Genomic DNA, 14,052 nt, shown 5'->3' with positions numbered 1-14,052 from the left:
TTTCTACCTTTAGCCTCTCGGGGGATCATCTTATTTTACCAGGGCATTTGCTTTCAATGTTTATTTTCTTCTTGCTATTCTGCGAACCTCCTAGGATTGCCTTGAAAACCCTTTGCACAGCTATGACTAATATTAAGTGCAGCATACCTCCTGAGAGAGGGCAGCTTCACAGCCGAAGGAGAGACGGGGGCATCATTCTCCTCGTGAGGACTCTGGTGCTAATGCTCCTTAATCTCTCAGGGTCTTTTATTTGTACTTTTGGTGGAGAGCAAGGCATAAAGAGAATATAACCTTTCTACAGCATGTGTTAAGCATTACCTGTGTGATGGGGTCATGTGAGCTTCTTTGTACATAGCATCCGTGCTTCTGGGACACCCCCAGGGTAGATGTTACTGTCATCAGTATGTAGTGGAGGAAACCGTCTGGGGAACCGGGGACATGATATGACTAGCAAAGGGCTAATAAGGGGCCGGAGTGCCTGCCTACCTCAGCCTCCTTTCAGTTCAGGGGATTCACAATTGGCCCTTCACATTCAAGTTACATGTTTTGAATGTCTATAGAAAGAGAAAAACATTACTCTTTCATATAAAAAAAGTCTTTGGCTCTGGTAGAGTCCCAATTTAGAACTCAGCTCATATCCTAACTCAGCAATCATGTACAAATGTGCCTCCTTTATGGAAGGGGCAGGAATAAAGAAACAGTGTGTGTGGCATGCAACTACTGGGGCTGTTTGGTGGGCTTTTTAAAAGTATCTAGAGGGGCTGTGGCAGGGCAAGCCCATGAGGTAGGGTTTCACTGCAAGGAGGGTGGGAAGCTTCCTAAGACCCAGAGATAATGGAGAGTCTCTTTAGGATAGTTTGGATCTACAATTCCCAGTGGCTCCTAATGCACAAAGTGAAAAAGAAGTGACTCACCCTGGCATTTCTTCGACCCTAGACACACCTTCTGAGCCTCTGAGCTATCTGTATGAAACATACAGAACTATCTATATGAAAGACTTTTTTCTACTTTGGGCATCATGAGTCATTGTCAATTGTATATTCTGCGAGTGCTCAGGTCTCATCTTAACGCACTACCCTCCTACTGACCAGCCAAGGCGCAGGGGACAGATGGAAGAGGAGGCAGAACGAACGTGAGAGCCAGCGGATAGGACAACGAAACGCTGTCTTCTGAACATGACATGGCTATGGCACTCATAAGTTCATATCACCTGTGTAGGACCGGCCCAAGCTCAAGCCAGCCGAGATTCTAGCATGTGTGAGGAGGGAGCTTACAAGGCTCCATCACTAAATGAGGACCTATGGGTAGCTGGTGGCTACTGGGGAAGGGTGCCTCCTTCTTTGGAGGTATGGCCATGCTCCAGTAGATGACCCCACATCCACGCACACCTGGAAAGCACTAAACGGACTTAGTGAGTTAAAAGTATAAGGAAACATGAAGTTGGGAGGTAGGCTTTGTGTGAGAAGATCTGGGGGCAGTTGGAGAGGGGGAAATGGAGGTGGATATGACTGTATTTCATTGTATACATTTTTTTGAAATTCTCAAAGAATAAAAATAAAGAGAAAATATCCCTATATTTCTCACTCTGCTGGTTGAGTTGAAGTAATTAATTCACATACCTTTCTTAGGGAGCTGCTTGTTTTATAGACCAGAAGTTTTGATGAATTGTTTGTATTACCTGGTCATTTCCAGTCATCTGTGCCTATAGATAGCATGATGCTGATTTTTGATGACCCTTTAAACAGTAATATTTTCTACTTCCTTACAATAGCTAAAATTTTTGACATAGTTCTGGGAAGTTTTGCCTGAGTCCTTGAGGTCTAGTTTTGAAAAACGACATCAAGGAAATCACAGTAGTAACCAACAGTTACTGGGTATCGGTTATATTCTAAACAGCATTTTGAATGCCTTACTAATATAAAGGCCCATTTCATCTCCACATCAATTCCTTGGAAGCAGACTTTCCTGTGTCATGATTCTTCACATGGAAAATGGAGTCAGAGTTGATTAGCTTCCTTAAGGCTACACAGCTGATAAATGTCCAGCCAGGACATCAGGCTATGCTAAAGCCCTGAGAGTATTTTTGACTGCAGACTTTCTGCTCTTGCCTCTGAGCCTTAGAAGTGTTTTCTTAGCCTCTTTCTGGAAGCTCTTAGGTCGGCACCACACAGGTTATTACACTCATACCTAATGCCATCATGGGATTGTGGCATCCCAGCGCTTATTATGGAGCAACGTACAGCTCCATGAGGTACATCTGGGGACTGGGAACACTGTTATCTGCTTCTTTTCAGGCAAAAGTGATGATGAAGAGAGTCTCTGCAAGTCAGCTCATGGGGCAGGAAAAGGCACTTCAGAGGATGGCAAGGACCATAAGAGACCCAAACGTCCCAGAACCATCTTGACAACCCAGCAGAGGAGAGCATTCAAGGCCTCATTTGAAGTATCCTCCAAGCCCTGCAGAAAGGTATAAGCGGGGGAGAAGGGAGCAAAGCCCCTTCATCTGTGTGCAGCTGGACTCCCCTCGGATATTAGAGGGTAGTGGGGGGTTCTGAGTAGTGGGGAATGTGGCTCACAGTCTGTAATGGTGGTCATGAGTCTTGCAGGAGGCTCCAAGGAGAGCTAAACTGTGGCCTAGGAAGTCCTGGATTTTCCCCCAACTTCCTGTGTGCATGCCAACTCCCAAGGACCCTACCACCTCTTATTTCATGAAGAGCCACAAGGAACAATAAAGTAGTAATTAAATGATTGTGATAACAAGTGCTAGCTGTGATATCAACAAGATGCCTTAACAAAGAATATAAAATACAGTATCTTTCAAGATATTCGTTTTATGGGTGAGTCTTGACTTAGTCTCCTTGGTGTAATGACTTGGGGATTCCCTGAATAGTAATTCATTCCTTCCGATGATATCTTCAACTTACTAAATGTGCTCTGGCTTTTTACTCTCCTATTGATGAGGATCTGGGTTGTGTTTTCTCTGGGGCTATTACAAATAGGATTCCTGTGAACATTTACATAAAATTGCTCATTGACTTAATGAAATCGTATCTTCCTTTTATGTCATATCGAGAGGAGAGCAAGATAAGCCTGGGAGGGCAGTTCTGTTTTCCATTACTGGGTCCCAACAGCTGCTCCAGCTTTCTGCATTTTCCCAGCCACCGTGGTGGAGACAGTAGATGTAGAGGGCTAGCACCCGCCATTTTGAAGACACACCCGGGCTTGTGCCCACTACTTCTAGTTATATATGCTGGTCACATATAGTGTCACAGTCACACTTCCTCTACAGGAAGTTGGGGAATGAGTCTACCAAATGACCCATACCTTGCTAACATTTAACTCAACTGCTTATGGGAAAGAGCGAAAGGTGGATATTGAGGCTAGCTAAGTGTCTCTGCCAAAAAAATCTGTGCCCATTTATCAAGCATTCACTACTTATTAACCACAGGTACTATATTTTTACATAATAAAAAGAAAACATTTTTTAAGTAAGTGGCAAATACTATTTAGTATTACTGTTTTAGGCACAACTCTCTGTATTAGTGAGACTTTACTATGAAGAAACAAAGCAAAGACTTAGTGATCCCATAGTGGCAAACATTCATTTCCTACTCCTGAGCCAGGCATTGGCTGTGGCCTGGCTGGACTTGGGTTTAGGTCTGCTCTGCCTGTCCGTCACTTATGGGTCCATCCTGAAGGAGAAATGTTCTTGGTACCCATTGTTCTCCTGAGGATGGGAGTGAACAAGAGGCTATAATGGAATGGGAAGATACAGAAGTCTCCTTTCTAGATCGTTTGTATTACATCCACTTGGTGTCCATAGACTCAAGCAAGCCAGAGGGCTTAGCTCAGTGTGGGAACATGCCTAGCCTATCTACAGAGTGGGAGAATTAGATATTTGTTGAGCAGTAATATACTATCATGAATTGGAACTTGGAACAGATTTACCCATAGACTCTTTCCATCTTTGCAACTCCCTATGCTCAGAGGGAGGTACATGTGGGAAGTAAGAGACCCCCCAAATAGGCTTACATAGGGACCATTTACAGTGAGGGGGGACATGACATACGCAGTTGTCACACCAGGGAGAAAGCTGGGACATCATAACAGGGAGGCTGCCAGGAGCTATGGGAAGGGGGAAAGCCATTTCATCTGGGCACTTGCCGGGTTTCATGGGTCGAGTGGCCTCTTATTGGGACCCCTGAGGTGTGGGTAGGGTTTCAGCAGGTGCAAGGACCTCTGTGTCCACTCCTTATAGTGACTCAGTAGGTGCACATACCTCAGCAACCGACTCTCATCTCACTCCCGAGCTTCGTCCCAAGTGCACGGTCGAGGTGAAGTGTTTCCTCCAGCCTCTATTCTGTCTACTCATGGATCTATTCACACCCCTTCAACCCATCTTCTCTGGACTGTGTCAAGAAGGGGCAGTGTCTCTGAGTCCCTCTCACCGTCACAGCAGCCCCTCACCGTGGTGCCTGGATGGCCTAGATAACCAAACACATCTCTGTCATCTGGATCCCAACTGTCCTGATCTCCAACATGACCCCAGTGCATTTACCAGCATCAGAGCTGTCCACCTGGCCCTGCTACATTTCTGATGGCCCTCTTATGTTTTATATTCCCTCTGGGAGGGGCTCACTAAGGAAAATAGTGAACATGAATGTTCACAAAGCACACAAAGTTACTTGGAAATAAGGAGACAGAGTTAAAATTTTGAGTCAATGATAAGAGGATGAGAAAGAACCGTTTGCCTCTGCAAAGAGGTTTTCACTTCAGTTCTCCTTAAGCAGTTTAAAGCATGTGAAAGCCTACAGCTGAAGAGCAGTCAGCTCCTCCAGTAGACCACATAGAGCCCTAACTTCAGAGTATAAGGATTCTGAAGTGCCTCCTGGGAATGTGCATCTAAATACACGAGCATTTCCTTTCTTTCTTTACCTTGTGAATGATGCCTTCTCTACCAGAAAGGAAGTATAAGCTTGTGTTTGGGTATATTTGAACATCAATCATGAACTAGTCTCTACTTGAGAATGTGACATATGCCTCACCCTGTACTACCCGGGAAATGTTCTGCCTCCTACTCTGGGAGGTCAGTGTGTGTTTTATACAGGTGTTCAATTTCTTCCAGGTGAGGGAGACTCTGGCTGCGGAGACAGGGCTGAGCGTCCGTGTGGTTCAGGTGTGGTTCCAGAACCAGAGAGCCAAGGTAATCTGCTTCCCACCTTCACCTGTCCTTGTCTTGCTGGTTCCTTCTAACAACAGCAGCAGGTGGGCCCTGGACCTGCAGTCAGCCTCTCTAAGCTAACTTCCTGGGCAGAGTCACTCTCTTAACTAAAAAACTTCTGCCAATTATGGCAATTATTTCAGCCATAGCAGCCTTGCAGAAAGGAGAAAGGAAGCATTTGTGTTAGTGAAATGGCTTTTGTCACAGCAGGTGGAATGAATTCCCATCTTGCTAACTCCAGTCAAACGACCTTACTGTCCTAGGTAATGATCGAGTCCTGGGTTACTTATTTTCTTCCTGACTCTAAAAATACACGTGTCCTGGCCTGTTTCTCATAATCTTGGCCTCTTTCTTTCTTTCTTTCTTTCTTTCTTTCTTTCTTTCTTTCTTTCTTTCTTTCTTTCTTTCTTTCCCTTCCTTTCTTCCTTTCTTGTGTGTGGGCATGCATATGCATGTATGTACACTCATGTGGGTGTGTACATATGCATGGAGGCCAGAGGTTCTCAGGACCTTGGTTTTTTATGCTTTTGAACAAAGTCTCTCTGGGACCTGGACTTCCTCAATTCATCTAGTCTTGAGGGCCAGATACTTGCAGACACTCTTTGTCTCCATTGCTCAGCACTGGGGTTACAAAGTGCACACCAATACCCCTGACTTTCTGCTCAAGTTCTTGAAAATTGACCTTAGGTCCTTGTGCTCACACAGCAGTACTTTGCAGACTGACCTCTCTTCCTAGTCTTTAGAGGGTGAGAATTTACTCGCCTTATTTAGTTACAATTCTGCAACGGTATTCCTCAGAACAGGGCTTTTGCTGTGCTGCAATTCCACCAAGAGAAGACTTCATGGTGCAGTGATTGTGTGAGGGGTGGTGGGCTGTGGATTCACAAAGCAGGCATACACCGGAAGCTCTGGAGAATTTTACGGCAATAGAATTCATTTTATAATCTAGTATTATACACACAGACACACAGACATACACACACCCACAACACACATTGCAAATATTAAGATCTCACGGAATGCTAATGTTTCCCAGAGCACAAGTTGAGAAACATTGGATGAAAAACAATTGGGTGAAACTGTCGCTTTGGTGGACAAGCTTCTGCCCTAGAGTACGGATCTCCCATGGTGCCTCAAACACAGAGCCAGCAGATGGGAAGGAGGCAAAAGAGTATCTGGGCTCATCCCAAGTCCCACCCATTGGGCAGCCCAGGCTCCACAACTATTTGAGACTGTGAAACACACATCCACATATTTACTGCCTCACATGAAGTAGTTCCAGAGAAAACAGCATGTGGTCCTTCCTGGGAGGAAGTCCTTATTTCTGGGAAGACAAGTTGCACTTTGCTTCTCTGCCAGCTGTGTTCCTGCTGCTGCTAAGTAGGCAAGCCCTTGACACTATGCATCCACGTCATGGTGCTGTGCCTGATGTGTGCTTCCTGAACAGAGTAAAAGCTGGGCTGTCACTCCTACTTTAGGAACAGTCCTCTCACGAAAGGGTAAAGGTCACACCCTTCCTGTTCTCCCTTACCATGTGGACCCCCACCCCAGGCCTCTGACTTCTAATCCTGTGGTCCTCTCTTCATCAGATGAAGAAGCTGGCCCGGCGGCAGCAGCAACAGCAGCAGGATCAGCAGAACACCCAGAGGCTGAGTTCTGGTAAGCTGGTGGCTCTTCTCAGCCTGTCCTCACTCTAGTCCAGGTCTCTCCTACCTGGGACCTTCAAATGAAGCTTTCTGAGTGACATATCCCTAATCAGTGACATGTAACTACATACCTGTTTGAGAGATGATGGATTTAGGTGAAAACTGGGTTGTAGGTAACTTGTAAGAATGTTGAGGACGTCTGTGCTGCACATCAGAGCAGGTGATTGACAGTGGCAATGCCCCTTGCCTGGTCTGGACTCTGCAGGTATCAGGACCAGGTGCAAAGTCAAAGGCATGTCCAGTTTCTCTTCTCATCCAGTCCTCCTCATTCGAAGCAAATCCATTACTAAAAGATACTGGTGACTTAGCCCTTCTGGTAGCATTCCACCACCATGAGAAATTCTTGAGATAATCAACTTAAAAGGAATGAATGTTTATTTGGGCTCATGATTCCCAGGGGTCTCGGTGGTGGTACAGATGTTCTTTTAAGGGTCCAGCACTAAAATGGTCACTTGTTCTCAACATCTTGAGCAGCCATGGGTCTCTTTCCTTCACCGCCATTCACTACAGAGACAAGCTTTTCTGACTATGGCTGAGAGTATCATTTGCCCGTGAGTACAAAGACTTAGCATGCAGTTTGATGCCATATCAATTTAGCTAAAGAACAGTAGTAAGTTTCCCAGTAGGGCCTATGACCTCCTCAGATTGTTTATGTTTTAATAGGTTCACAATATCAGGTATGCGTTTTCTTCATTGGCATGCCTCAAGTCCAGTCTGAGAGCAGTTGGCTACCCCATAATAGCCACGCCATTGTTGCACCAGTGGGCACATCTTGCTTGGCAGGTTGGCATCACAGTTTGTAGGATTTACAACTAGGTAAGACCAGTGACGAATTTTCCTCCCCAGCAGACTGAATAGCACCTCCTAGCACTATGAATGCCAGACAGCAGAGAGGAAGCTTCCAGCTTATTTCCAGCTTGATTTCTTTATTTCTTGGGTATATGATGTCTTCTGCAATAGGATCTATCATCTACTTCTGAGGACAACCAAGAGGAATAGCAAGAGCCTCTACTGTTTGGGGAGCCTCTGCGGCCTCCCTGACCCACAGCTCCTAAGAGCATTCCCCACACCTGCCAGTGGGATTCTTGTTTGCTGAACAATGGCTTCTAGGAGCAACAAATCCTAGCCATGAAGGATATCTCAGTAGATTTCCACATGGTTTTATCACAAAGACTTCATTTTGATTAACCCTTTGTGCCTTCTCATCCTCCGTATCCCTGACCCCCAATCCAGCTTAACCTTTTCCGTCTCAGTACACGCTCGGTCTACTTTCCTATCACCTGTCTTCTAACTTGGCCTCCTCCCTTAAGCATTCTTCCCTCCCCCGTTGGTAGTAGTCTAGTTTCTTGACTTCTCCAGGTGCTGTGAGTTAAACACACAGATCTAAATATTCAAAGTCTACATCACATATGAGAGAAAACATTTGATATTTGTTTTTCTGGGCCTGAGTTACCTCAATCAGTGTAATCTTTTCTGTTTCCATCCATTTGCCTGCAAATTTCATCATTCCTTTCCCCAGTATTTGTACAAGATAAATATGCTACGCAGAAAAGCTGATACAACAGTTGCTGGGGATGGGTGAGCACCAACTTGAGTAGGAGTCTTGAATTCTGTTTTCAGCCCTACCCCACTACAAAGTTATTGGATCTAGGACCACCCCATTTTTCCATGGGCTGTACCATAGGATTTATCCATCCACAGAGAAGAGTAATCGTGTCTGCTATCTTTGTCACAGAGGGTCTCTGAAGCCTGCAGAGGGTCACAGATATGAAGGTGGCTTGGCAAGAGGCAAGCCAATTGATTCCATGTAGACCGACACACTTGGGAGAACACTGCACCACTGCATCACAGAAACACAGACAGCTCTTAGGATTCTGCTAAAAAAATGTCCCAAGGCAGCTGCTAGGGCAGATTTAAGGGAAGCAGAACTGGTGGGAAATATTGCTGGGAGTTCATAGAGCCATGCTCATATCGAGGACAAGGAGGCAGGAAGGATTTCCTCTTTTCATAAATGTCTGTACACAAGCTTGTCAGGCTGCAATTGCAGAGCATGCCTACTTTCATGTGATTTGTGTATCAACCCTCTGAAGTCAAATGGTCCAGTATCATGAGTCCCACTTGACTGATGAGATTGTAATGGGTTATTTCAGGAAAGATGCTTAGATCCGTCCCCTCAAGCAGCAGCCAAACCTAGATAGTGTCTAAAGTTCAGCTTCCCAGTCTCCATTTCTGTCCTCCACTGTCATGGCCTCTGCTAGGCACAGGATGAGGAATATTGATGCCATCCCATCCCTTTCTAGTTGGTAAATAAGGAAACTAGGATTCAGGAAAGTAAAATTGTATAGCCACAATCACACAGTTCGCTCAGTCACAAGCCTCCAAGCTAGTCTTCCATGATTCTTACAAACTGCTGTCTGTGACCTTGGGTAGTCACCTCTAGCATGGAGCAGGAGTGAATGAGAGTGTGACTTCCAAAACTGTGTCATAAAGGATGCACCCCCACCCTCTCCGAATATATTATATAAATGACTGAAATTGTCAAAGAATAAATAAATAGGTAAATAAATAAAAAATAAGACAGATTCTTCTTAGCCTCCACCCTCAGAATACATTGTGTATGTGAATGAAATTGTCAAACAACAGGTTAAATAAATAAATAATAAAATAAATAAATAGAACAACATGTTATTTTCTGACTTGGGTTCTCTTGGGTCACTGCTCTGGGGGCAGCAGGCTGCTATGGCATGAGAATCATACACACTCGACGTCTGGTAGGGCAGGATTTTGTGGGTTGCTGGGATGCGAGTTGAACATGATCTGTCTTCTTTTTTGTTCCACAGCTCAGACAAATGGTGGTGGGAGCGCTGGAATGGAAGGGATCATGAACCCCTACACAGCTATACCCACCCCACAGCAGCTCCTGGCCATCGAACAGAGCGTCTACAATGCTGACCCATTCCGACAGGGTCTCACTCCCCCCCAGATGCCTGGAGATCACATGCACCCCTACGGTAAGAGGGACTCAGTCCCCACGAGTCCCCCTTCTCAGTTTGCTTGGGTGGGCTTCTCATTTTTCTTAAACACATCCACACAGTTCCCAGATACTTGCTGAACCACCAAATAAGAATAAGTGTCCCACAAAATATTGCTGGCACCCTCTGATTGCTATAGAAGATTCCCACGCATGTTCTTTGGTTATATTTCCATGTGTCGTCATTTTTGAGGCTTCTTTGTTGAACCTTTCCTTGTCCATCTTGCCACTCAAGCCAGTGCTCAAGGGATGTGGCCTGGGGGACTCTAGTGGGATGGAGTGAATGAGTGGAGGGATCCAAGATATCTGACATTAACTTCTGGCTTCTACATGCACATACTCAAACATGTGCCCAACACACATTAGCATATACAAGCACATACATCACATACATACACACGCAACACAATTTTGCTGTTAAAATCCCCTTTACTTTGCTATGTCACAGATTCAGCAAACACTTACTTAGGTATGGCCTTTGGAGACCCTTACTGACCAACCTCAGGAACATGTACATTCTAGGTCTGTATGTGTGTGTCCCAGTGACGTCCATCTTTTTTCCTCTTTAGAAGACATACGTTGCATCTGAACCATCTTTGCTCTGTCACATGGGAGAGCAGGGCAGATGAGGTTTTTGTTTGTTTGCTCATTTTGCAAATCCTTATGTCTTATAACTTTTAGTAAAATGAATAATCAAAGCTCAGTAGTAGTTTTAGGTGCTTGTTTCTGCCTCTTCCATTGACTCGAAGTGCAGATGCACCCTGCCAGGCCTCCCAGGTTGTGGATTTCAGATTGCAGTGTTACCTCTGCTGTGACACAGTGAGACATCCTGGCCCCTCTCCCAGAGGTACAAATCAGTTGAGACCAGGAGCCTAATCTTCCTTGGCTGTGAGGCCCAAACCTTCGGAGACAGTGGGGCCTTGGTACACTCCTGCTGCTTGAAAGGACCAATGTTACCAGAAAGTTCAGAGCTTCACTTGAAGAATCCATGTTTGTTTCTTACTATCCATCCTTGAAGAGCCCTTTGTGAGGCTGAGAACATGCAGGATCCCTGTCTGTGTCCCTCCAGCCTCTGTTGATGAGTCCTGCATATCCCGTGTTCACTGTGTGGACACCCTCAATATGCATCGCTTAGCTCATATGGCTTTATACTTATCCAGCTTTGGACATGAGCTCTCTATGAGTCTCCAGACCCTATCATTATGCCCCTAATACTTTTGTGTGTCATTGTCCCCACCCCATACCTCAACACTTAGTAGGTTCTCATCCCCAGAACGTGTTCGGGCAACACTTGTTGAGTTCAGCTGAATTTCCTAACACATAATGGTGTTACTTCTTCCAGAATCTCATGCCCATGTTCCATCTTCATTTCAGGTGCTGAACCTCTTTTCCATGACCTGGATAGTGATGACACTTCTCTCAGTAACCTGGGCGACTGCTTCCTAGCAACATCAGAAGCAGGACCTCTGCAGTCCAGAGTGGGAAACCCCATTGACCATCTGTACTCCATGCAGAATTCCTATTTCACCTCTTGAGTCTTCTAAAATTTTTTGGCTGGGCTCCCATATGGAACAACCATACTATGTGAGGGGTTGCTGACTTTAGGATGGGGAGGCCAGAGAAGAGGTGGGCTAGGGAGGGAGGTTTGTTGGGGATGCTGTTGTATAATGATATGGTGTAGCTCAGCATTTCCAAAGACTGGATACATTATGGATTGCATAGTTTAATGTTTCTAATAAGAATCTTAGTGTTAGATATGAAGATGTGTTTATCATTAAGGACAGGGACTTTTAATATAGACATTCTCAAGCAAGCTAGATACCTAGGGACTCCTAACAGCTTCCCACCATTGTGGAGAAGTGCTTGTCAAGAGGTGCCGTATGTCTATTCATCCATACACCAATAGACAGACAGATAGATGTGTGAGTGTGTGAGTGTGTAACCTTTCATACTTTATCATCAAAGTTTATCCCTAATTATAACAGACACCAACTGTACAGCAAAAAGTAACTTTATTTTCAGTGTGAACTGTATTTAAGGAAATACTTGATGCACTTAAGTTATAAAATGAGATAATTTACTTTTATAAACTTTATTTTTAGTTTGGAGAGACTCATCGGCAGGGCAGAGAGGCCTGCTCCATCTGGCCCCATAGCTTTGAGTGCTTGAGTTTGTTCTGTTTCCAGAGCATCATTGAGGTCTAGGAAACAACTCCATATGGCTGGCAGCATTCTGTTGTGGGCTCTTGCTCACTCTGGTGTTGAGTCACTGGGCCTAGGTGGAACAGAGCAATCCCTGAACGTGATTTTAAGCTTCTTAGCACGTGGTTGTTGGGTAGCATCAGTGAGGTTGTTTCTTCCCCTAAAGACTCATCCTCAATGAGTGTGGATGAGGTTGATTGCCATACCTACCTCCCTCTTTATGAGTGTGGATGAGGTTGATTGCCACACCTACCTCCCCGGGGACACTGAGGTTCCACCCAGGACATGAGACTTAAATCTGATATGGCTTAAAATATAGCCAGATCATGCACCTGATGATAGAGGACACCTGGGACCACAGAGCAGGAAGTCCTTGTACCCCAAATCCTAACCCTCTGCATAGCCCACATGGCAGAGACACAGCTCGAAAAGGTGGAGACAGAGCTCCATCGGAAAAGGTGGAAGAAGTTTGGTAGATGGAATTCTAGAGCAAGTGTTGACTTGCACATCTGCTTTTTGTTTGTTTTGTTTTGTTTGTTCTTACTTTTTAAAAGATCATTTAAAAAATAACTGTATGCACCCGGAAAGTCTGAATTCCCTGTGATCTCTGTTTGTTTCTTTCTTGAGGGCTCCTAGTCTAGAGAGAGTGTTTATAAACAGCCCCATGGAGCTCACAGAAGCAGAGAGGACCAGGCACGTACCCAGGGCTCTTCCTTTCAACTCACTTTGCTGCCTTTGAGCACAGGAAGACCCAGCAGCCATTGTACACAGGGACAGTTCCAGACCCGAATCTCCAGTTATGGTGCTAGGATGGGATCTTCTGTGTTAGGATCCTCCTGGGGAAACACTGAGTCATGGGGAAGACAGAAGGGCTCCACTGAGAGAGGCTGTGACAGGCATGGCCTCATGCCTGGGGACATCATCAGAGCCTTGAACACACCCACGTATCCACTCTCTGCAAGGCCAGAGGAAGCATGTCCCTTAGTGGTAGAGTCTGTGTTGTGTGATTTTTGTGCTCTTCTTTATAATTTATACAAACCACCAGGAACCCCGAACCAGTCTGTTGAGTGAGAATGAGGCCGGTGCAGGTGGCACCAAAGGTGTCTGTGTTGCTGATTGGTTGGAGAATGTAGCAGATATTATGTGAATGAAAACAGAGCTCCTTAATTCTACTCTTTAATGGCATACCGAGATGAAATTAAAAACCTCTTACAAATGAGCTGTTGTTTATTCTGGGGAGAAGGGTGGGCAGGGAACCAGGGAGATGTGGGAGTTTTCTTCAGCAAAGCCATGGAGATGTGCTGTGGTGAAACTTGGAAGAAATGAGAAGAGTAACTGCAGTCAAACCTAAAGGGGAGGGTTCTGCAGCCTCTTGCTAAGACGGACAAGGTCCACGTTCTACCAACCTCCCCCTACCACATAAGGAGGTTCTGGAAAGGGTCCATCACCACCCTACAGCTCCCCCATGGTCGAGATTGCATCGTGCACTGTTTGACATTCACTTGGGATTAGCATGGAGGTGTGCTGAAGAAGCAGCACTTCTGGATGTAGGTGGATTTCTCTGTGCCGTCAGGTGCTCCTCAAATAACCACACAGAGACTTAATATTAATTATAAATGCTCAGCCAATAGCTTAGACTTGTCTTTAACTGGCTCTTATAACTTAAATTAACCCATTTCTATTCATCTATGTACTTCCCCAAGGCTTGTTTACCTCATCTACGCACTTCCCATCCTGCTCAGCTCTGCATCTCATGGTGTCTCCTTGTGACTCCTCGGGTTCCGCTATTATTTCCCCCAGTGTTCTCTCTGCCCCCAAAATTATGCCTAGCCACCAGCAGTCAGCTCTTTATTAACCAATGAGAGTAATACATATTCACAGTGTACAGAAGGA

General features: G+C 45.3%; 1 protein-coding gene across 1 annotated transcript in view; it reads left to right on the top strand.

Annotated features, from left to right (window-relative positions):
• Positions 1-11,545, top strand: part of Lmx1a (LIM homeobox transcription factor 1 alpha) — a 143,606-nt gene extending 132,061 nt beyond the window's left edge. Inside the window, exons 4-8 of the mRNA XM_059280589.1 lie at positions 2,295-2,467; positions 5,126-5,203; positions 6,811-6,880; positions 9,768-9,938; positions 11,333-11,545. Coding sequence (XP_059136572.1) covers positions 2,295-2,467; positions 5,126-5,203; positions 6,811-6,880; positions 9,768-9,938; positions 11,333-11,493 — 653 coding nt within the window. The 3' untranslated portion in view covers positions 11,494-11,545. The remainder of the gene's footprint in view (positions 1-2,294; positions 2,468-5,125; positions 5,204-6,810; positions 6,881-9,767; positions 9,939-11,332) is intronic.
• Positions 11,546-14,052: the final 2,507 nt, after the last annotated feature.

The sequence above is a fragment of the Peromyscus eremicus genome, chromosome 15, assembly GCF_949786415.1.
Source record: "Peromyscus eremicus chromosome 15, PerEre_H2_v1, whole genome shotgun sequence".
Classification (NCBI taxonomy): domain Eukaryota; kingdom Metazoa; phylum Chordata; class Mammalia; order Rodentia; family Cricetidae; genus Peromyscus; species Peromyscus eremicus.
Note: the sequence above shows the minus strand (reverse complement) of the source record. Positions and strands in the feature narration are given on the sequence as shown.